We start from the raw sequence: 23,507 nt of genomic DNA, 5'->3' as shown, positions 1-23,507 counted from the left end.
TATATAATTGTTTATTATTAAAGTGACTGCTGCATGTATTCAGGGTTTGAATCTGAGTAAAAAACATCAGAACTCACATTTCAGTTTTTTGCTTTGACCTCTTTTTGCAGTTCAATACAGGATTTTCTCTCTGACGCCCAACATGAAACCACTCAGTCAGACTGGAGTCACGGTGGAGATCATGGTACACACTTATATAAGTGCTCACTGTTATCACACACACACACACACACACACACACACACACACACACACACACACACACACACACACACACACGTGTCATTTCAGCTGTAATGAGCATGTACACTGCTGATCTCAGTAAACACACATTGTTAATGCTGATTTCTGTGTTTCCGAAGAATCCACAAGGCATCACAGTTTCATCAGAGAAGATATTTACAGTGAAAGGGATGAAGTCTGGAAGCTACGCCATTCCTGAGGTTGCCAGGTGTGTGAAACACTGACTGAAGATATTCAACCTGAGTGAACTTTAATGATTCAATGATTTGTCTTTAATTTATCTACACAATACTCATAGATGTGATCTGTGTTATAAGATTCATTTGATCTGTTGTATAATGCTTATTTAAAAATGTTTTGAAATGTTTTTGTTTCAGTCTTGGGATCTGGAAGGTTGTCACTCGGTACACAAACACTCCTCAGAAGACGTTTACTGCAGACTTTGAGGTCAATGAATATGGTAAGATGTGTGTCAACAAAATTTGTGTTGTGTAAATGCGATTAAAATCTAAGATAATGTATTTATTTATTTGTGTCTTTTCTCTGGTTTGGTTTATAGTGCCGCCAACATTTGGAGTCAGATTAAGACCCAGTAAGTCTTTCTTCTATGTGGGTGACGAGAGCCTGACAGTCGACATTGAAGCCAAGTAAGACAACATATGTTCTGCTTCACTGTATTCAAAATTAATCTTTAGTATATGCACACACTGATTTAAAATATATTTGTTTGTAAACTACAAAATAATGTGCTATGCGAGCAACCAAAACTTTTCATGAGTTGAGATAGTATAACTTCCAAAGAAATAAATATTTTTTGTTTTACTGATAGTACAAATATTGTTTCAGTTGTGTCTGACCCTTCTCAATAGATCTGCACTATACAATATGTGGTAACACTTTAATTATTTAATACAGTTTGCTGAACATTTAAATGGTTTTGTAGGAGCAATTTATTGTACTGTAAAGCTTTTGTTGTCAACCGAGTGGCGCTGTGACATATTATAATTAGAGAAACAAGAAGTGTGTGCGTAGGTAATGGGAAAGCACACAGTTTTTGAGTGTGCTAAAGGGTAGTAAGGAACATGGTAGTCTCAGCCTCAGTGAAGACCATGGATGGCACACTTTACTGGAAACACTGTCCACACTTTGGAAACACTTTGCAAAGTCGCGATCTGATTGGTTGAATTCTACAGGATGTCTGGAAGATGTGTGTGTTGCGTTCTTTAACTGTCCGCCTGGAAACAAATGCAGTGATGCCAAAACCCCTCATGGAAGAAGAACGCTGTTGTGTTTACAATGAGCACTTACCAGGATCAACTAAATGCTGCATTTTCAAAAGTATGTGAAGTTCGCGGCTCCATTGTCGTAGTAAACTTTCACAGCGTTCTTGAATGAATAATTTATGAGATGCACAACGGTCTGTTATTATAGGGACATCAACTTCACATTTTCACACCTCTAAACATGACGTGGAGCAAAACGAACTGATATTGGTTGTGTTACATGTCAGTCAAACCAATGAAAGCTGCGAAAGAGTCCAGACCTTCTGACGTCTGAAGCTCTGGCTACGCGAGACTAGGAACATGGTGGATTATGGACAGTATGCTGGGTCTGTAATGTATGAACTCTTAATGAACATTAAGGAAAGAAGTGGATTTGATGCAATGTTTATTCATTGGAACAAAATAAAGAAAGACATTTGTATGCATCTACATCTGAATGCATGGACTTTGTTTGTAGGCATCAAATACTTGCTCACTGCTGTAATAAATGACAACGGCTTAATGGAAATCTGTTACAGGTTTTATGTAAGATTTAATATGACAGAATCAACCTGACCTGATCATTTGGTTACACCAGGGTTTTTTGAAGTGTGGGGCACAGAGGAGTATATTGGCTACTTTATTGATACTTTTGATACTCATTGATACTTATACGTATGCATGCATACATAATGACCAATGAGAAAGAGTGTTACTAACCCAAGTACTATTACTAGTACAATCAGGATGCACTTTACTTTCCGTGAACTTCTGGAGCTGATCTTTGATTAGTTCAGATAACATTTTAAGCTGTCAAATGGTCATGTTACAATGTGCCCCACCTATGGGGCATGTCACATTTTACTTCCATTCTTTTGGGGTAAATCAAGTAAACTGTATACACTGTAATTAATATAAATAAAAATATAAATACTCTAAACAATAAGTAGGTTTACACAAACTGAGACAGTCAAAAACTGTTAGGTTTGTGTTCATTTATGCATGACTGACAAATATGAAACACATTCAGTTTATTAATACAATTACATAAATCTTACCAGTTTAATTTATGCATAACTGACAAATATAAATCACATTCCATTTATTAATTTATGTTAAAACAATGTAATCCACATGGGTGGAAATTTATATGCAATTCAAATACATAAATCTTAAGTTTAGACGTAAATGTTTACATGTGCAAACAATAATGTATTACTATTGAACTTAGGGCTTTAAAGAACAGTTAAGAAGGTATACCAGCAGCCAAGGGAAGAGGTCAAATATATGTAAAACTCATTAAGGATTGTGTTTGACTTGAATGATAAACTTGGCGCCTCTCTGAAATGTGTGGCCCCTGCTTTTAAAAAATCCTAGATCCGCCACTGCTTTTATTCACATACAAACATTGATCAGTGAACATGAACAGAAGTTCAACTGAAACTGTTTGACGCGTGAGAACAAACCTCTTCCTAAGCTGAAACGTGCTGCGTAACACGAGAATGAACCTCATTGGTTCTCACACGTCAAGCGAACATGCTTGAGCTTCTGTTTACCACAACTGATGTGTGTTGATGAATGTTTATATGTGAATAAAAGCCTAAATTAAGTCTGTTCATAGAAAGTGATTGTGTCTCTTCAGAAAACTTGGACTAAATCACTCAATATGGATTAGTTTTATAGCGTCAGTTGCGTAGCTGTCAATGGAGGGACAGAAATCTCTCAATTTCATCAAAAATATCTTTATTTGTGTTCCAAAGATAAACGAAAGTCTTATGGGTTTGAAATGACATGAGGATGAGTAATTAATGACAGAATGATAATTTTTGGGTGAAATAACCCTTTAATCCAACAAAAAAAAAAAAAAAAAAAAAGGAAAGGAAAAGAATCGCTCATTGCTCTTGACTATTATAGCATTTTTAATTTGCCACTCTTTGACTTTAAAACCCTCTGGTTTACACCAGCAAACATTTATTCTGTCTGTCAGAACAGGAAAAGAGCTCCTTAATTAAATAGTTTAAAATAGTCCAAAAATTAAAATTACACCCTCATGTTGTTCAAAACCTGTATGACTGTGGAAAAAGAAAAGAAGGTAGTTAGACAAACGTTCAAGCTGCTTTTTTTCTATGTAATGAAAGTGGATGTGGATCAAGCGCAGTTGTCGTCACCGTTCAGTTTTTACAGCAGAAATAGTCTGTGCTTTTATAGGTACCTGTTTGGACAGAAGGTGGAAGGACATGCATTTGTGATGTTTGGTGTGATGGACGGTGAGAAGAAAACAAGTATTCCTTCTTCTCTTCAGAGAGTTCAGGTGGGAGACATTAAACCGTTTACAAGCTGGGATCAATCTCATTTCTCTTCACCTAGAGAGTGACTTAAAACATTAAATACATTTTTATCTTGTCTTGTAGACTGATGTTAATGTCTTTCTCGTATGAATAGATTAGGGAAGGAGAAGGTACAGCAGAACTGACCAGGGAGATGATCACTAAGACCTTTCCAGACATTAAGCAGCTGGTTGGACGATCAATCTATGTTTCAGCCAGTCTTTTAACAGAAAGTGGTAAGACTCAACAGATACTGTACATCTGTATGCATGTTTACATAAATATTTATATATGAGAGGCTAATCGTGTGTGTGTGTGTGTGTGTGTGTGTGTGTGTGTGTGTGTGTGTGTGTGTGTGTGTGTGTGTGTGTGTGTGTGTGTGTGTGTGTGTGTGTGTGTGTGTTTCAGGCAGTGAAATGGTGGAAGCAGAAAGGAGAGGCATTCAGATTGTGACGTCACCGTACACCATCCACTTCAAAAGAACACCACAATTCTTCAAACCTGGGATGCCCTTCGATATTTCGGTATAAACATAGATAAACATTACATAGACTAAGTTACATTAGAAAGTAGGGGTGTGCGATATGACAAAGTCTGCATGAAACAAAATTTGCATTGTCTTTTTTTTCCTTTTTTGGCATTTATATAGATATAGAAATAAAGATATATTTTGCCATATCTCCTATCCCTACTAGAAAGTTGCAAACCTGAAGGGTTGCAGGAACTGAGGAACAACTTCATAAATATATTATTTATTTATTTTGCTCTGGGTTCTATAACAGGTTTACGTAACAAATCCTGACCAGACTCCTGCTGAGAATGTGGAAGTGGAGGTCAATCCTGGAGGGGTCAGAGGTCAAACAACAGCCAATGGCATTGCGAAGGTTACCGTCAACACTCCAGGAGGATCTTCTACACTGCAGACCACTGTAAGACCTGCAAACTCAACTAATGTTCAGTCAGTTTCACTGAAGAACTAGTGGAAAATAGATCAGTTAACATATGTTGAACAAGCAATGGAGTATATTCTACACAGCACATCAGAAAACAGTGTATTTGCTCTTTTCAGGCAAAAACCAAAGATCCACAATTAACAGATGAACAGCAGGCAGTGAAGACGATGACGGCTCACGCTTACATTCCCAAAGGAGACTCCAAGAATTACCTGCACATCGGCATTGATGCTGCAGAGCTTCAGATCGGTGATCAAATGAAAGTCAATCTGTACACTGGACAAAGTCCAGGAGTCAAAGATCAAGATTACACATACATGGTAAAGATTATGGTTATTTCATATTCAGCTGCACCACAAATGTATTTATTATATCAATATTTGATTAACTTCCACAGCTTGTGTTTGAAATCATATGAATATCATAAATACTGTTAACTCATCTGCCTCATTTTCAGATCTTAAGTAAAGGTCAGATTGTTAAAGCGGACAGGTTAAAGAGAAGAGGACAATCTCTAGTGACGCTGCCTCTACCTGTAACCAAAGACATGGTGCCGTCCTTCCGCTTTGTGGCTTATTATCATGTGGGCTCGTCTGAGGTGGTGTCTGATTCAGTCTGGGTCGATGTGAAGGACACGTGCATGGGAACGGTGGGTCAACCATCACAAGAAATTATTGACATGCTCATCAACTAGATCTGATTCAGTGTCTCTCGTTTTAACAGCTCAAGCTTCAGGTGAAGGGCAAGAGGAATACCTATGAAGCAGGAGATGAGGTCAAGCTGCAGATAACTGGAGATACTGGAGCTAGAGTTGGGCTGGTGGTGGTTGACAAGGCTGTGCATGTCCTTAACAAGAACAGACTCACTCAGACTCAGGTGAAGGATCTTCTTCAGACGTCATGGCACAATCAGCTCTGATTTAAACCGCATGTAACTGGTGTCTTTTTGCACCTTTAGATCTGGGACGTCATAGAGAAGCATGACACCGGCTGTACGGCAGGAGGAGGAAGGGACAGTATGGGGGTTTTCACTGATGCAGGTCTGATGTTTGAGTCCAGCACCGCAGGAGGAACCGACACCAGAACAAGTATATATTTGTAATTTCTTCAATTTTAGTAAAAAAAACCCATTATATTTTATTTTATATTTCACTACAAACAATCCAGAGGGGCAGTGTCCATGAACATACAATTAAAAGAATTTCTTACAGATATGCCCCTGAATGTCTCCAGTGTATATGTAAGGGATAATGTAGAGCGAGGCAATACAACCCTGACAGGCTGATCAGGATCAGAGTCTTGAATCAGCCTGAATGGGTTGTATTCGCTATAACAACTGCCTCGCTCTACATTATCCCGCTTATTACATGGCTACCTACCAAATAAATCAATAATTTGACACAAAATATTGATTTAAAAAGGAGTTTTGAGGAGTTTATGATTTAAAAACGATTTTATTGCTTCCGCTAAAGAAAATAGTCTGTTCCGTCTCTACAGTTAGAATCCTGCTTCTATAGCAACGCTCTGTTTTTCATGGCAACGGTGTGTTATACTAGCAGCGGTCTATTATCAAGAAATAACAGGCCGCATTCTACAAATTCAACCAAGCCATGTAAAAAAAAAAATATATATATATATATAATTTAAGTTGGTATAATCGGCGCTGGAAAAGCACTGCATCAAGTTCAATTGTAGTGAATTCCCTCTCACACATTAGAGCGCCATATGCTAATTTCATTCTAATTAAATTCCTCTAGCGCCGGAGTGTCCCTTCCTTTCAAAGAGAAGACGGAGATCACCGGGTGAGAATCTGCTCTTATGATTCGACCCTTTAAAGATTAAACATGTTTTAGAGTTCATCTCTGCTGTTTTTTTTCTGGCTTAAATGGACCCTGTATTGGAATAAAGTTAACATTAATCTTGAGGATTATCAGAATATGCTAGTAATGATCCAGTCATGATGTCTACAGAGCCCGTTAAGGGACATGGTGGGAAAAAATATGAGATGGGAGGAAAAATATTATGACAATACTTTTGCATTCTCTCACAAATGTATAGCATTCCCCCAATACACTTTCAGAAAATAAATTATTGGTAAATCAGTGCATAGGGTTCTAGCACCATCTGGCCTTGGAACCCTAATACATTTTTACTTGACTTTGTAAAACTTAAACTTGTTTACAAAATTGATTGTTTGTCCTTTTGCTGTATTAGGTCTATTCTGTCACATTTTTATCTGTTACAACAGATGATGAGGATGATGATGATGACTATTATACAGACTCTGATGAGATCGTGTCACGTACTCAGTTCCCTGAGAGTTGGCTTTGGGAAGAGATTGATCTATGTGAGAATTGGTGAGTAAGAGACTTTTAGACAAAAGCCGTCATTTGAGCATCGTTCACACCACTAGTGACTCGTAGAAAGTAATTTACATGAACTCATTCGACGAGAGTTGTTGGTGACACGTGTGTGTGTGTGAGTAAAGTAACTTTATGAGCGGATCTCGGGCGCTGTTGCTATTATACCGGCGGGATAAATGACTCTTGCGCCCGACGCAAATCTAAAATGGGTTGGTCTGAAGTAGCTTCATTATTCATAGGTGTGGTTTGGGTGTAACGTGCAATAAACCAATCAGAGCGTCATCTCACATTCCCTTTAAGAGCAGGCGTGCTTGTTCCATGGCAGATTGCTATTATAACGGCGGATTTGCCAGACGCACGCCAGGAGCGGTTCACAGCCGAGGAGACCGGCGTTCTCGTCAGGGCCGTAAAACACAGAGAAGTGACATTGTATGAGGATGGAGAAACCCACCCAAATTAGCTTCGGTTAAACAGGCGTATAATAATGTGGGTAAATGTGTAAGCTAGATTTATGCCTATTTTTTCACATCTTCATGGACACAACAATGATTTCCCTCATGATAATATTTTTCCTTGTTAATTATGTATGGTTTGCAAAAATGAGAACTGCTGCTTCTGTGTACATGAGAGAAGCAAAGTGTATGTGCATTGTGCACACGCTACATTGATTATGGCCAAGCATGCGCCCTTAAAATAGCATCTGAATAACACAAATAGTTTTTTGAAACTGCAAAATAGCACCAGGGAACGTTTGCGCCGGAACACGCCGCCTCTTTTCGCTGAACCGCCCCCCCGGGAGCGCAAGTTCATTCCCTAATTTACCGACGTGCGTCTGTGCAGGGAAAAGTCCGCTGTGTGTCGGGTGCAAAATAGGAATGATACATGCATCGGTGTACAAAGTCAATTGCCCTGGGTGCAAGATAGGGCCCTGTGTGTGTGTGTGTGTGTGTGTGTGTGTGTGTGTGTGTGTGTGTGTGTGTGTGTGTGTGTGTGTGTGTGTGTGTGTGTGTGTGTGTGTGTGTGTGTGTGTGTGTGTGTGTGTGTGTGTGTGTGTGTGTGTGTGTGTGTGTGTGTGTGTGTGTGTGTGTGTGTGTGTGTGTGTGTGTGTGTGTGTGTGTGTGTGTGTGTGTGTGATGATAAACAACCATTAGAATTCCACATTCAGTATTTCAACAGTTTTTGTTGTATTTTCCTCATATCTCAGTCCAGCACCAGTCAGAGATAAAGTGATCTACATGAAAGACTCTATTACTACCTGGCAGATCTTGGCTGTCAGTCTGTCACCAACACTTGGTAAGATGAAGCTGCAAACACAGGATACATGGTCTGAAAATCATCATCATCATCATCATCCAGGAGCTGCTGCTTTAAACTCTTCTGTGTGTCTGTGTTCCTCCTCAAAGGCATCTGTGTGGCAGAACCTGAGGAGATTATAGTTTTTAAACCATTTTTCATTGACCTCAAGATCCCTTATTCAGCTGTGCGCGGTGAACAACTGGAAATCAAGGCCATTATTCACAACTACACACCAAGGAATCTGAAGAGGGTAGATCTGATTTGATGTTAAAAAAAATATTTTTTAATTTATGTTATACATTAAAACCATGTTCATCATAATAACTATTTCTGCAGGAGTCAAATCATAGACATATCAGAAATATCTTCTGTCATCACACATTTCATGTTCAGTTGAAATGCATTTACTTTGGAGGAAGTTTCCTCTAGATATTGAAGAGATTTGTGTCCCGCTCTCCTGTTTTCACAGGTGCGTGTGGAGTTTATGGAGACAGAAGATGTTTGCAGCTTTGCCAGTAAGAAAGGCAAATACAGAACAACAGTAAACGTTGACAAAGACTCCAGCATAGCGGTTTCATATGTGATTATTCCCATGACTCTGGGAAAACACATAATTGAGGTGAAAGCTTCAATATCTGAGTATGAGGATGGAGTGAGAAAGACCCTGAAGGTGGTGGTACGTTTGATGGGATTTCTGTCTATTTTGATCTGGTCATTCATTAATGTAATCAGTTTTGGCAAAGTTTGTCATATTTTGAATCTCTCTCTCTCTCTCTCTCTCTCTCTCTCTCTCTCTCTCTCTCTCTCTCTCTCTCTCTCTCTCTCTCTCTCTCTCTCTCTCTCTCTCTCTCTCTCTCTCTCTCTCTCTCTCTCTCTCTCTCTCTCTCTCTCTCTCTCTCTCTCTCTCTCTCTCTCTCTCTCTCTCTCTCTCTCTCTCTCTCTCTCTCTCTCTCTCTCTCTCTCTCTCTCTCTCTCTCAGTCTGAGGGTGTGCTGATTCCATTCCAAAGAGATAATGTGGAGCTCAATCCTGTTAAGAATGGTGAGATTTACTGTGAACCACAGATTAACACTGCTGTGTTACTTTCATTAAACAACATTACACACATTATACTTTCAGCCAATTATGAAAAAAAAAACTTTTCTAAATATCATTATAGTTCGAGTTAATCAAGAGACCAGAATGAACTCCTACACTTTTTCCTACTCTTACTCACCAAAAGTGTACAAAATTTTTACCAACTCATTACTCTTCCTCCATCTTCCTGTTTGTCTTTGTTTCTCATCCCAAATGGAACAGGGGAAAAACCTGTAGTTATTAAAGCAGAAACACTAAAGGATCGGGTTCCAGACACACCTGTTATCACCTACATCTCGATTACTGGTGAGGAAAAATATGTTTTCATGAATGTGTTTTAATTATTTCTTAAAGGTTGTATGCATGTTTTTGTTTAAAGAGAGATGAAGCTATATATACAATCATCTGATGGCATCCATCTGTTTCTTCTACTCCAGGAGTTTTGTAGTAATATTAATGCTCGGGTTGGTTTGCAATAATTGCAATTGCAACTATGTTCTGTATGAGGATGCTGAGAAGGTTTCTTTCAAGATTTTATTCTCCACTTGTGTGGTTTAAGTTTAAGCACTTGATTAAAAATCATGTGTAAATGAAACTAAGATGCATTGTGATCAAAACCACATTCAACTTGAAATCTACTGCTTGCCACACATGCTCACTCAAGCGAAGTTTTAATTTCTTAAATGTTTTCTCATTTTCTTCGCTTGTAATCCCTATTAGCACACTTTACTGTGAGAATGTTTTAAAAGCAGTGCAATGCAATTGACAGATCCCTTAGCAATAACATTTTCAATTATCCTTTTTATGTTTTTAAAATTCTGTAAATGAAGAAAATATATATATTTTTTAATATAACCTGTAAGAATATAAAAATGTCATTGACAGTTTTAGCAGGTAAGTGCAATCTGATCTTTAATCTTTCCTCGCCATTGAGGGCATTTTCCATCTTTTCATGTTTTCACTGTTATACGGTAGGGCGCGCTATTATACGCATCTTCTGAAATAGTACTGAATCTCCTGATCAAAACACATGCGAGAAAGATGCAGAAATGTGTAATATCATATGTAATCATATGCATATGATTACATAACACTATAATCAACATTAAAGGATTAGTTCACCCCAAAATGAAAATTTCCTAATAATTTACCCACCCCAATGCCATCCAAGATATCCATGTCTTTCTTTCCTCAGTGGGAGAGAAATTATGTTTTTTGAGGAAAACATTTCTGGATTTTTCGTCTAACAATGGACTCCAATGTACTTCATTGGTCACCATCGTTTTTAAGTCCAAATCAATGCAGTTTCAAAAGTCTTTGAAGTGTTTAAACGGGCTGTACGCGATCACAGCTGAAGAAGAGGTTGTTATCTAGCGAAACGATAGGTCATTTAAAAAAAGAAAATGATAATTTATAGACTTTTTCACTTCAATAGTTCGGATTGAGCTGATCAACAAGTGTACAGGGAACTACGTCATCATGTTGAAAGGTCACGCCGGCAATACTATTTGAACTACTATTCATATTCATCAGAATGTTATTCATATACTATTCATATTCATATTCACTGAATACTATTACTATATAGCAAACAATACTATTTGAACTATCCTCCTACGTACGGTCGCATTGTAAACAGTGGCGCGGTACTTATGGTGGCGCCGGCGTGACCTTTCAACGTGATGACGTACCCGGTAGTTCCCTGTCCGTTTGTTGATCAGCTCAATCCGAATCCGAACTATTGAAGGGAAAAAGTCTATAAATTTTTTTTTTTTTTGTGTGTGCTGTGAACTCAATTTTATTTAGTACATATTACTGTTAGGTTTTACAGTGTATGTATATATATATAATTTTTTTTTTTTTTAAAGACTACGGTATGTTCTTTCTTTTGACATATTGCATGTTCAGATATTCTTACAACAAAGTATTCTGGGGTCCATTAAACTTTGTGAAAATGATCAAAAACGCTGTCAGGGAAAGATTTAAAGAATTTGAAACTGTCTAGATACAAAACCAAATAGTGTTGAGAATGTTACATACAAAATATTCCATCTTGATGAAGATAATAAAAAAAAAAACTGAATTCTCAGCCTGCTCTTTCCTCTTTCCAGGTGAAGAGATCTCTCAGACAGTCGAGCAGGCCATCAGTGGAGACTTCATGGGTCGCCTTATTGTCCAGCCCAGTGGTGATGGAGAGGCAAACATGATCTTAATGACTCTACCTGTCATTGCCACTCATTATCTGGACAGCACCAATCAGTGGGACACTGTTGGAATAGACCGCCGTAGTGAAGCCATTAACCATATCAACACAGGTCAGAAGGACAAATATAAGGTCAATTCAGGTTGATTGGGACACATTTTGCCATTAAGATGACTAGGAAAATGTGTCCCAATCAACCTGAATTCACCCCTAAAGAAAATGAAATAAAATCAAAAGCACACTCAAAGATGCTCTCATGAAAAATGTGGAAAATATATGTAAATAAATATTCTTTTTTATCTTTTGTGTATTAAGGTTATCAATTGCAGCTGGGTTACCGTAAACCAGATGGATCCTACGCTGCCTCGACAGACAGGCCGAGCAGCACATGGTAGTTATTTTTTGTTTCATTTCATGCCTGATTTCTCTTACATATTGTATTATTTAACATTGTTATAAGTAGTAAGTTATAGTAAAAATAATTAGAAATTGTAATTAATTTGATTTATTAATTTCCTTCTGTTTGTCTGTTAAAGGCTGACTGTATATGTTGCTAAAGTCTTCGCCATGGCCAGTAACTTAATTGATATAGAGGAAAATGTGATCTGCAGCGCCCTCAAGTGTCTGGTTCTCCACAAACAACTGCCAGACGGCTCCTTTAGAGAGGATTCAGCTGTAACTCATGGAGAGATGGTGGTAAGTTGAATGTGGCCTGTTTGTGTTCACCTGTGTTCAGAAAATAATAATCACGCAGCAGATGAAATGATCCAGAACCAGGAATTTTTTGTCTGTGATCTCTGTGGTTTGACTCTATGATATTTGAATGTCCGTCTTCAAAGATAAGATCACAGTTGGATGCCGTATGATGTAGTACACCACCATGACTTGTTGAGAATCAACTGAAGAGCTTGTTCTCCATTTACAGTTTTTCTCAATTGCTAAAACACAATTTCTGAAACCTTGCTCCATTTTCTGAAAACATTAAACACAAACCCTCATCTTCAAGCACTATTCACAAAACCTCTGACTCCTCTCGCAAAATGAAACTTTGGCCTCAAAACAGTTTTACCTGTGTTCAAAATCAAACACTGCTCTCAAATCATAGACAAAGTGATCAAAATGTTATACACTATCAAGCAGTCAGTAAACAATACACCAAAAAATAGAAAACACATTGTTCAAAACATATAGTTCTCAGGGAGAAGTACATTTATAATCTCGAAACAAATTTCATATTTTTCCGTCATTGTCTTTTGATGAACGAAAACATGTTCTATCATAGTAGCTCAAAACTGATCAGAAATTACTACTCTGCTTTGCTCTTTGCAATTTTTTTGTTCTTCTTCTTGTACCCCTATTTTTACAATACTGTACCCTGCATCTCACAAACTTGTCCTTTGTCTCTGTGATACTGTAATTATTGTTCTTTGTTGATATGAACCTGCAAGTTGCAACCAGTCAAAATCTATTGAGCAGTCAGTGCTGTTAACAAATGGAAAGCACAATGTTCAGGGCCATACAGTGTGTTCATTGTACAGTATACAGCCTTCAATGCACTGTACTACAGCATACAATACTAAAAGGGACAAAAATCAAAGGAGTAAACGTGATCAGTGTGCTGCTTCTTGTCTTTGGGCATCATTTGAAACAGGTTAAATCAGTGTTGAGTGGTTGAGTTCAGTCAATGACTTGTGTTCTCTATTTATATTTGATTGTTGCCTCTTGTGTTTATCAGTATGGATGACATGTGCATTAGAGTGCAGAATGTTTGAGACTGAGAATGTGTTTAGAGTTTTGCTGTAAAGTCTAAGTGAGATCTGCAAATTGTGGTTTATCGTGTGAAATGGTTTAAGGTATTGACAACAGACTGCACAATTAGCTAAATGAGTTCAGGCAACTGAGAACTTTGTTCAGACAATGGGTTTTAGTGTTTTTGCCATTGAGAAAAACTGTAAACCAGGAGCTAAATCCTTTTAAAACTCTTTGCAAACCATAAACCTTTGACGCCACAACCATTTATGTCTGGGTCTCGTTCCGTACTGAAATGTTTGGAGCACACGCACAATATATCCGCTCACACGGGTGAATGTCAAAATAAAAGACCTCCTTTACCATAACACAAATAAAAGCCAGGATCAGAAAATTAAATGCCGTACAAAAATAAATACTACATAAATCGTTTAAGGACTATGAAAATAATAAAGCAGACAATATAAAACAAAGTCATTAACAGCCAGTACTAACCATAGACTGTAAAAAACATATGGATGTCGTGTCCGTGACGTCACCCATAAGTTTCTAAAGAGCATTTTTGAAGCCAAAAGTGTGTGGAGCCGGCCATCACCGTCTTGGCAGCGCGTCACTCCCGGATAACAGATTAATGTGATGCGGGATGTGGGTGGAGCTGAGGTGCCTGTTGCTGAAACCACGCCCAAGTTAGCTCAGGCTAAGGAGCTAATGCTATATGCTACTGGCAGTACCGTCGCAAGTGCTGTGCCAAGTGTGCGACTGCACAGGCCTCGCGCTAAAGTGGCAGCTGATTTGATGATGTAAAGCCAATAGTTAAAGCTATCGTGATGCTGTATTATTTTGCTAGTTAAAAATGTATTATGCAGTAACTTAATATATTGCTCTGAGCGTGTGTGTGTGTGTGTGAGTGATTAATTCGCCTACATGTCAGTCAGCGCGGCATCGCAAGTCAAGTTCATAAATGGGGCCATAGATATTACCTAAGAAGTTCAAGTAAATGCGCTAGCAAGCCTCGCTCATTCAAGGATGTGCATTTATTGCATGGATGCAGAGTAAGCACTGACACCTCCAGGATTTCATCTGACGGTAAAGAAGCAAGCATTTACAGTCTATCTGTTCCATGAGAGCAACGGTGTCGGTACCGCAGAACGAGTGTAGCCTCTATATCTATAGACGTTTTTAAAGGGGACATATCATGCTAAATCCATATTTTTAGCCCTTAAATGCATTTTGTTGTATATTTGGAGTGTTTAGAAGTACAGAAAATTTGAAATTAGTCTCTTCAGGTGCTTCGTTGATATCTTTATATTCTGTTTTGGTCATATTTTGCAGCCTGTTCCGATTTTTCTGTTATCTATGACGTTTTGTGAACTATTACTTCACAGTATTTGCAGCGGATGCCAAATAAGGACATTGACTTCCGGCCCAACACTTCGAGCAATCCGCCATTATTATTTCTCGCTGCAATTTTGTAGTCCAAGCTCAAGGATGCAGACAGAGGTTACGAGAGTGTAAGTTAAAATGTTCGGTTGTTGGATGTAGTAACCCACACGCTTCACTACACCGTCTCCCAGCATCAGAACCTCTTCAAAGTGCCTGGTTGAGTTTTATTTTCCACGGAAATGTACCCACATCTGTGGGTAAAGTCATTTTTGTGTGCACGAACGCAAAGCACTTCAAGTAGAAAGTGCAACAACAGGGTTTTTCCTGCATTGAACTTATTTTAGCGCCCGCCAAAGTCTTATTTGATCGGTGAGTAATGTAGATGAACTGCCGCGCTTGTGAGAGGGCGCATGTTTAACTGAAAGAACGAGCAGAGAGAGAGAGAGAGAGAGAGAGAGAGAGAGAGAGAGAGAGAGAGAGAGAGAGAGAGAGACACGCGCGCGTGCTCTCTCTCTCTTCCGAGCCAGGCGAAAGTGTAAACAAGACTTCACCGTCTCCAAACTAGGCGCTGTCTTGCTCTCTCTCCCTCGCACATATTAATCAAAATAAATCGACACGGTGGTAAAAGGTTGGAAGACCAAAGTTTCATGTGGAGCATTCGGAGATATTTTTTTCCTGAATTACCGTGTGAATTGTGCTAAATAAGTTGTCTTATCTTTTCTGAAAAGCGTTCCGGAAATTAACCTGACATAAAACTACACTTTAATAAAACGAAAAAACTATCCAATGATGAAATGTTTCCTGTGTTGACACAAATCTTGGATGTCCAAAAGTTTCTGTGCCGCTAGATAATCGTATCTCTGCTATCAAACTATAAAAATAGCCGATCGGGGTGGAGTTGAACCGAGTGTCACCTCTGCAACCTGGAGAGGGGGCGGGGTATGACGTGTCTCATTTGCATTTAAAAAGACCGCACCAAAACGAGTTGCTCTCAGACGCACATCAGAAAAGGGGTAGAAAAGGGGCCTGTGGAGCTATAATAATGAGGCATTCAGACCCAAGCATTGCAGTTCCGCTTTATATAGACCACAAATGTATGATTTATTTGTACAGTGAGGAAAATAAGTATTTGAACACCCTGCTATTTTGCAAGTTCTCCCACTTAGTAATCATGGAGGGGTCTGAAATTGTCATTGTAGGTGGATGTCCACTGTGAGAGACATAATCTAAAAAAAAAAAAATCCAGAAATCACAATATATGATTTTTTAACTATTTATTTGTATGATACAGCTGCAAATAAGTATTTGAACACCTGAGAAAATCAATGTTAATATTTGGTACAGTAGCCTTTGTTTGCAATTACAGAGGTCAAACGTTTCCTGTAGTTTTTCACCAGGTTTGCACACACTGCAGAAAGGATTTTGGCCCACTCCTCCACACAGATCTTCTCTAGATCAGTCAGGTTTCTGGGCTGTCGCTGAGAAACACGGAGTTTGAGCTCCCTCCAAAGATTCTCTATTGGGTTTAGGTCTGGAGACTGGCTAGGCCACGCCAGAACCTTGATATGCTTCTTACAGAGCCACTCCTTGGTTATCCTGGCTGTGTGCTTCGGGTCATTGTCATGTTGGAAGACCCAGCCTCGACCCATCTTCAATGCTTTAACTGAGGGAAGGGGGTTGTTCCCCAAAATCTCGCAATACATGGCCCCGGTCATCCTCTCCTTAATACAGTGCAGTCGCCCTGTCCCATGTGCAGAAAAACACCCCCAAAGCATGATGCTACCACCCCCATGCTTCACAGTAGGGATGGTGTTCTTGGGATGGTACTCATCATTCTTCTTCCTCCAAACACGTTTAGTGGAATTATGACCAAAAAGTTCTATTTTGGTCTCATCTGACCACATGACTTTCTCCCATGACTCCTCTGGATCATCCAAATGGTCATTGGCAAACTTAAGACGGGCCTTGACATGTGCTGGTTTAAGCAGGGGAACCTTCCGTGCCATGCATGATTTCAAACCATGACGTCTTAGTGTATTACCAACAGTAACCTTGGAAACGGTGGTCCCAGCTCTTTTCAGGTCATTGACCAGCTCCTCCCGTGTAGTTCTGGGCTGATTTCTCACCTTTCTTAGGATCATTGAGACCCCACGAGGTGAGATCTTGTATGAAGCCCCAGTCCGAGGGAGATTGACAGTCATGTTTAGCTTCTTCCATTTTCTAATGATTGCTCCAACAGTGGACCTTTTTTCACCAAGATGCTTGGCAATTTCCCTGTAGCCCTTTCCAGCCTTGTGGAGGTGTACAATTTTGTCTCTAGTGTCTTTGGACAGCTCTTTGGTCTTGGCCATGTTAGTAGTTGGATTCTTACTGATTGTATGGGGTGGACAGGTGTCTTTATGCAGCTAACGACCTCAAACAGGTGCATCTAATTTAGGATAATAAATGGAGTGGAGGTGGACATTTTAAAGGCAGACTAACAGGTCTTTGAGGGTCAGAATTATAGCTGATAGACAGGTGTTCAAATACTTATTTGCAGCTGTATCATACAAATAAATAGTTAAAAAATCATATATTGTGATTTCTGGATTTTTTTTTTTTAGATTATGTCTCTCACAGTGGACATGCACCTACGATGACAATTTCAGACCCCTCCATGATTTCCAAGTGGGAGAACTTGCAAAATAGCAGGGTGTTCAAATACTTATTTTCCTCACTGTAAAAAGGAACGATTTAAAAGCATGATATGTCTCCTTTAAATATGAAAACTGCAAAAAGCAACAAAATTGTCAGACATTCATGTCATGAGTGCATGTTCACAGATGGATCCAACTGAAAAACAGCACTGGTTGTTCTCTCGATACTCAATCCTCGACAATGATGGAAACCAGCGGTGTGGGCGAAGGTATAATGGGTGTATTAAACTGCATATAATAATTGCGAAAAAAGCACAAACACGGCAGAGATGGCAAGTTCCGCGGCTGGAATTATCTGAGGTGTCGGGATGCTAACAGACAGCAGACAAACGGCTAGCAGTGACAGCAGCGGCAACCCTGCTTGTTATCATCAGATGTCTTCAGTAATGCTCAATCATCACTCAATCACTTAATTATCTCATTAACTTTAACACTGCTTCAGTGTTACTTAGAACACTCTGTGTGTGGATTATATAAACACTGAGCAGTGTTAATTTAACTGGGGATTTTGCAGTGTAAGACATCTATAATAATCACTATAGTGAACTATAAAAGACGTCACAGCCATGATAAAATGTTATATTGTAGCTTACAGCAGTTTAACCCCCTGAGGTCGGCTATCGCGCCGGCGCGATAGGCTCGTTTTTTTCCGTATGAGTGCAAAAAAAAAAAAAAAAAAAAAAATTAATTTTTATCTTATATGCTTGTGTTGTACATCAATCTATCCTGTTAAGTGTGTATTATTTTTGTGTACACTCACAATAAAAACAAATTGTTGTGCTTTTCGCCAAATAAAGAAAAATAAACATGATGCGAGTTCTGCCTCCTCTCTGTCAGTGTAGTCCATTCTGAAACGCGTCCGGAAATGAACCATAACTCAGTGAATACTCAGTCAAACAGGCATACAGACAGACAGGCATGAAGCTTGAATTCTCTTCTTTTAAACGACGTATTTTTTATAAAAAACAAATATTCACAGTTTATGTAATATGTATGCAAAGAGAGAGATGTCAGTCGTTCTCATCTCAGCTAATTAACTTTTAATGTGCTCCGCCCACGGAGAGCGCGCGCTATTCAAACGCAAATGTGAGGCGATCCAAACAAACCTGTGAAACGCCTACATCAGCTGGATAACACACACCGCGAGTTCACTTTCAGACTTATGTACTTTACGATGCTGTGAGGAATAATACTATCTTGATAATAATCCTGCAAAAATTTACCTCAGAAGTTCGGGAAGTATCATTTCGAGGAGCAAACGGATCCCGCTGAGGAATAGGTCAGTTCTGTTTGCTTTGTTCTAATCTGAATGAATGAACGCACAGATGCGTGCTGTTGTGGAGCTACTACAGCTGGCAAAAATACTGTTTTAATATGAATCGCGAATACAAAGAAAGATTACACTGGAAATATTGTTACAATTTTAAATGTTGTTGTAATTGTATAACCTTAAAAAAAAAAAAAAAAAAAAAAAAATAATATATATATATATATATATATATATATATATATATATATATATATATATATATATATATATATATATATATATATATATAAGGATAGATGTAAACAAAATCTTAAAAGGTCATTATAAGCCTTCTCTTTAAATAATTTTATTATGCTTTATTAGTGACACATTTGGGAAGAGAATATATTCCAAATCTGAAAATACAGTATGAGAACAATTAACTGCACAATTACTAGAAATGTTTACCTTGGATATTGTACAATTTGCAAGCAAAATTTGTGGAAAAAACAACAAACCAGTTATATATTGTCCTTGCATTCTTGTGGCTCAGTCACACACCTGAATGAAAGGCTCATTACGTATGCAGCCTCATTATGCGGGCCCCATTGACTCCGCAGGTGTGAATCACGCCCACCCGCATATGGCCTTTCCAAACAAAAAGTGTTTTACAAGATTTAAATCAATGTATTGTGTTATGTGAATGGATTAGGCAGGATGATTTTCACATAATTTTGAAGAAAAAATTCTAGGCAATGATATCCATTAGTCAAAAGTCTTATTTACATATATTTAGAATGTGTTTTATGGCCTTATTTCAGAAACTTTAGTTTTTTGTTTTTTAAAAAACCATGCATAAACATTATTCTATCAAAAATACAAACATGTACATGCATGGTGCTCACATATTATGGTAGCCCTGTTTGTGCTAAATAGAGTGAATTTACACCTTTGCCATTAATATGTTTATAAGCAACTGAAAAAAGCACAAATGTCAGGGCATGTCAGAACATCTCAAGGACCCCAAAAACCCCTCAGACCCCAGAGGGTTAACCAGTATTCTAGAAATACTTTAAGGTTTAAACGCAAAGGCAATGAAAAAGCTTTAGACAGCAGAATGCAAATATTATACCCCCAAAAATAAATAAATAAAATAGATAATACAAAAAAAGGTTTTATGAGGGGATGTGATCCCACTTATTGTCAGCATTTCTGTTACTCACAGACGCCAAATTCACACCTAGATTTTCTGAGACCAGCAATGTTTATTATTGTACATGAATGTGCAAATTGTTATTAAATGATTAAAACTCACACATAATCTGATTGTTTTGTGATATAGTCTTGTTTATGTGTGCTTTATTCCAGGGTGATGTACAAGGTAAAGATGCTGATGCCTCTCTGACAGCCTTTGTTGTGATTGCCATGCAGGAGAGCAGAGAGATCTGTGCAAGATCAGTTGGTGTAAGTGAATTTGTTTCACCTCCAGTGGCCGCTCAGGGATTTCTTAAATAGAGGAAACACAGTAGTTATCTGGGGATCCTTTTCACCATTAGGTCACTTGATGGAGTTTTTCGGTTCCTTGCCACTGTTGCCTTTGGCTTGCTCAGTTGGGGATATTTTGGGGATATTTAATTGAATTTTATCAATCAATAAATTCCACTAGAAACAAACATTGTTGTATTATTTTAATTAATACTGTGAAGCTGCTTTGATACAATCTGTATTGTGAAAAGCGCTATACAAATATACTTGACTTGACTTGACTTGACTTGACTCTCCTGAGTATTTCTCTATTATTAACTGCTTTAAAATCCCTTTTTGGATACCTTTTAAACAAAAAATGTAAAAACACAGAGCCAAACCAAACACAGGGCCTCTTTCAAAGGTGGTTTACAAATTTGTGATTGCTAATATTACTTAAGTCAAAAATTGTGGATATCAAAGGGGGTAAATTATTAAAACTGACAGCTCTTCTTCACAGCCAAAACGTTGCAGTCAGTGAATACTGTATGTGGCCACAGAGTCAAGGCAAACAAAATGAATATCTATGACTTCATCACTGTCTAAAACCTTTTTTTCTGTCATTTGACTGTATCACTTCCCACATAGCAACATTGTGTTGGCCCAGATCCGGCCCACATCTGGCACACGTGGAAAGATGATCTGGCCCACATGCAGCGTGGAATGATGGCACTTGGGCGGACCGCTCCTGTTTGCCAAATCTGGGCCACAAGCAGGCCATAGCAATCTTTCTTTCTTTCTTTATTGTATTTATATAGCACAATTCATTGCAACTGCAGTTGCACCAATGTGCTTTCCAGACATAAAAAATATAAGTAAATACATAGACACCACAAAAAACAACAGAGAACAACAACAGAGAATTTTGACTCAATGCCCAGAGGAATTAAAAGCCTGGGTTAATAGATGAGTTTTTAACAATGATTTAAAACTGGAAATAGTCTGAGCCAATCTAATGTGAACTGGTAACAGATTCCAAAGTTTCGGGGCAGCGATCGAGAAAGCACGATCCCCCTATGTTTTAATCTAGATCTTGGAATCGTTAAAAGAGACTGATCGGAAGACCGCAGGGATCTATTTGATGTATAACGTTTCACTAAAGAATCAAAGTATGTAGGTGCCAAACCATTTAAGGATTTAAAAACAAACATTAAAAGTTTATATTCTATACGGAAACGGATCGGCAACCATTGGAGAGAGTACAAAATTGGAGTAATGTGCTCACGCTTTCTTGTACCTGTCAATAGCCTAGCGGCCACATTTTGGACTATCTGCAAACGCGCCAATGCTGTCTGACTAACTCCTGTGTAGAGAGTATTACAATAATCGAGTCATGAAAAGATAAAAGCATGAATAACTTTCTCAAGGTCATTAAAAGTAAGAAAGCTCTTTACCTTGGATAGAAGTCTCAGATTAAAAAAGCAAGATTTAACAACATTATTTATTTGCTTATCAAATTTGAGTTCTTTGTCAAATAATACGCCTAAGTTCTTCACAAGCGCCTTATTGTACATAGCCAAGGGACCAAGATTAGAATTGAGAGAAACGTCTCGGTTACGTATGTAACCCTCGTTCCCTGAGTAGGGAGCGGAGACGTTTCGTCGGATGACGACGAATGGGGTTTCGCTTAGAAAGCCTCTCACCTTCGAGTATATAAAACGAGCCAATGGCAATGAAATGCCATGGGTCTGCGGAATTTGCATAGCGTATCTCCGCCCCACACAGGGGGTATATAAGGAAGTGCGCAAGCAACATGCAGATATGTCTTCGCTGAGGAGCCGAGACTGAACTCAGGCGTTCCAGCGGTACAGCGGAAGTGGCAGGGAGACGTAACGTCTCCGTTCCCTACTCAGGGAACGAGGGTTACATACGTAACCGAGACGTTCCCTTTCGTTGTCACTCCGAGTTACGTCGGATGACGACGAATGGGGTTCCCAGTGTAATCACGCCACCTCTCGACTGTCTTCCAGTGCCCTGCGTAAGTCTGAGCTCCCTTTCGTGAGACTGGCACGGACGAAGGACTCCTACTTAACACAGGAATACCAAGGTACACTGGGAAGCATATCTCAGTGGAAATATGCAATCATGCCCAACCCGAAGGGGGGGACTTGGAATACACATATGACCCCGAAGGGCTGCATACGGAGTAACACTGGGGTGTCCAGCCGCAGGTGGAATATTTCAACCCCAGGGGTGGCAAGATGGCTTGCCAAGGGAAAGACACATGCTCAAGAGGCTTACAGTGGAAAAACACATGTGGGGGTCGCCCGGAGGGGAACCATGCACATGGAGGCACCTAGCCAAGCGCGAAAGCTGCCGGTGGCATAACTCTGGCGTTGACGTCGTCAGTGCTGGAGGAGACTCAGGGCTTATTAGGCTCACCTGAGGAAATATCGCACGTATCCTGTCCGTGGAGAGGAATGGCGAGCAAGCGAAGACACCTGAGCAGAATCTAGTACCGGCTAGTTGAAGCGAGTACATGAGAAGAAACTGGCTCTACTCGGAGATTGTAGAATCTCGCGAATGTGTTGGGTGTCGCCCAGCCTGCAGCTCTGCAGATGTCTGTTAGCGAGTAGGGCTTGCATAGACTAGTCGAGTAGTCGATAGATCGACTACTTCAACCACTAGTCGACGCTGTCGGAAACAATCGACTACTCGAGCGTCCATTAAACAGAAATTAATTAAAAATGGCGAACGTCACCAACAGACACCACGCGTCAGATGTGTGGAAGAATTTCATCAAGGATGACAAAAATATTGTAATTTGGCCAACTCTGCAAGAGGCCGTTCACATATTGCTTCTAAAAACGTGTGGAAAGCGCGCGCGGCCGTGCCACTGTCTCCTACAAGCGCTTGCGCTCCCGTGGCGTCTGTCGTTGCTATGCAACCAAACTGCGCTCTACATGATGACGACGAAGAAGTATCATTCAGCAAAGGATTAATTGATTTCTAGCCCTTGCATTAGCTTTACTACTAGATATATTTCTGGAGATGAGAAGGAAAAACCCGCCTAGACAAACTAGCGCACCACGTCCGTTGCTTTCATTATGAGCGCGCTCGCCGCGGCCGCGCGCCTACATTTAAAATAACGACCTTGAGCGCGGAAAAGACGCGATATGTGAACGGCCCCTAGAAGCAGAGGTCTGAAATGAAAGGCAAGAACGGCTATTTATTTGGCTTTAGA

General features: G+C 39.3%; 1 protein-coding gene across 1 annotated transcript in view; it reads left to right on the top strand.

Moving 5' to 3' along the window:
- The window catches only part of LOC307152123 (complement C3-like), a 42,129-nt gene that overhangs the window by 937 nt on the left and 17,685 nt on the right, over positions 1-23,507 (top strand). The window contains exons 4-26 of the mRNA XM_079860528.1: positions 111-184; positions 363-451; positions 621-703; positions 803-890; positions 3,714-3,816; positions 3,948-4,068; positions 4,241-4,356; positions 4,615-4,761; positions 4,902-5,105; positions 5,243-5,434; positions 5,509-5,661; positions 5,743-5,872; positions 6,542-6,586; positions 7,033-7,141; positions 8,352-8,440; positions 8,551-8,693; positions 8,913-9,119; positions 9,423-9,483; positions 9,742-9,825; positions 11,631-11,834; positions 12,038-12,113; positions 12,259-12,418; positions 20,168-20,263. Of these exons, the coding sequence (XP_079716654.1) occupies positions 111-184; positions 363-451; positions 621-703; positions 803-890; positions 3,714-3,816; positions 3,948-4,068; positions 4,241-4,356; positions 4,615-4,761; positions 4,902-5,105; positions 5,243-5,434; positions 5,509-5,661; positions 5,743-5,872; positions 6,542-6,586; positions 7,033-7,141; positions 8,352-8,440; positions 8,551-8,693; positions 8,913-9,119; positions 9,423-9,483; positions 9,742-9,825; positions 11,631-11,834; positions 12,038-12,113; positions 12,259-12,418; positions 20,168-20,263 (2,774 nt within the window). The remainder of the gene's footprint in view (positions 1-110; positions 185-362; positions 452-620; positions 704-802; positions 891-3,713; positions 3,817-3,947; positions 4,069-4,240; positions 4,357-4,614; positions 4,762-4,901; positions 5,106-5,242; positions 5,435-5,508; positions 5,662-5,742; positions 5,873-6,541; positions 6,587-7,032; positions 7,142-8,351; positions 8,441-8,550; positions 8,694-8,912; positions 9,120-9,422; positions 9,484-9,741; positions 9,826-11,630; positions 11,835-12,037; positions 12,114-12,258; positions 12,419-20,167; positions 20,264-23,507) is intronic.

The sequence above is a fragment of the Squalius cephalus genome (genome assembly GCF_949319135.1).
Source record: "Squalius cephalus genome assembly, chromosome: 2".
NCBI classification, from domain to species: Eukaryota; Metazoa; Chordata; class Actinopteri; order Cypriniformes; family Leuciscidae; genus Squalius; species Squalius cephalus.
The sequence above is the reverse complement of the archived record's forward strand: the minus strand, read 5'-3'. Positions and strand labels throughout refer to the sequence as shown.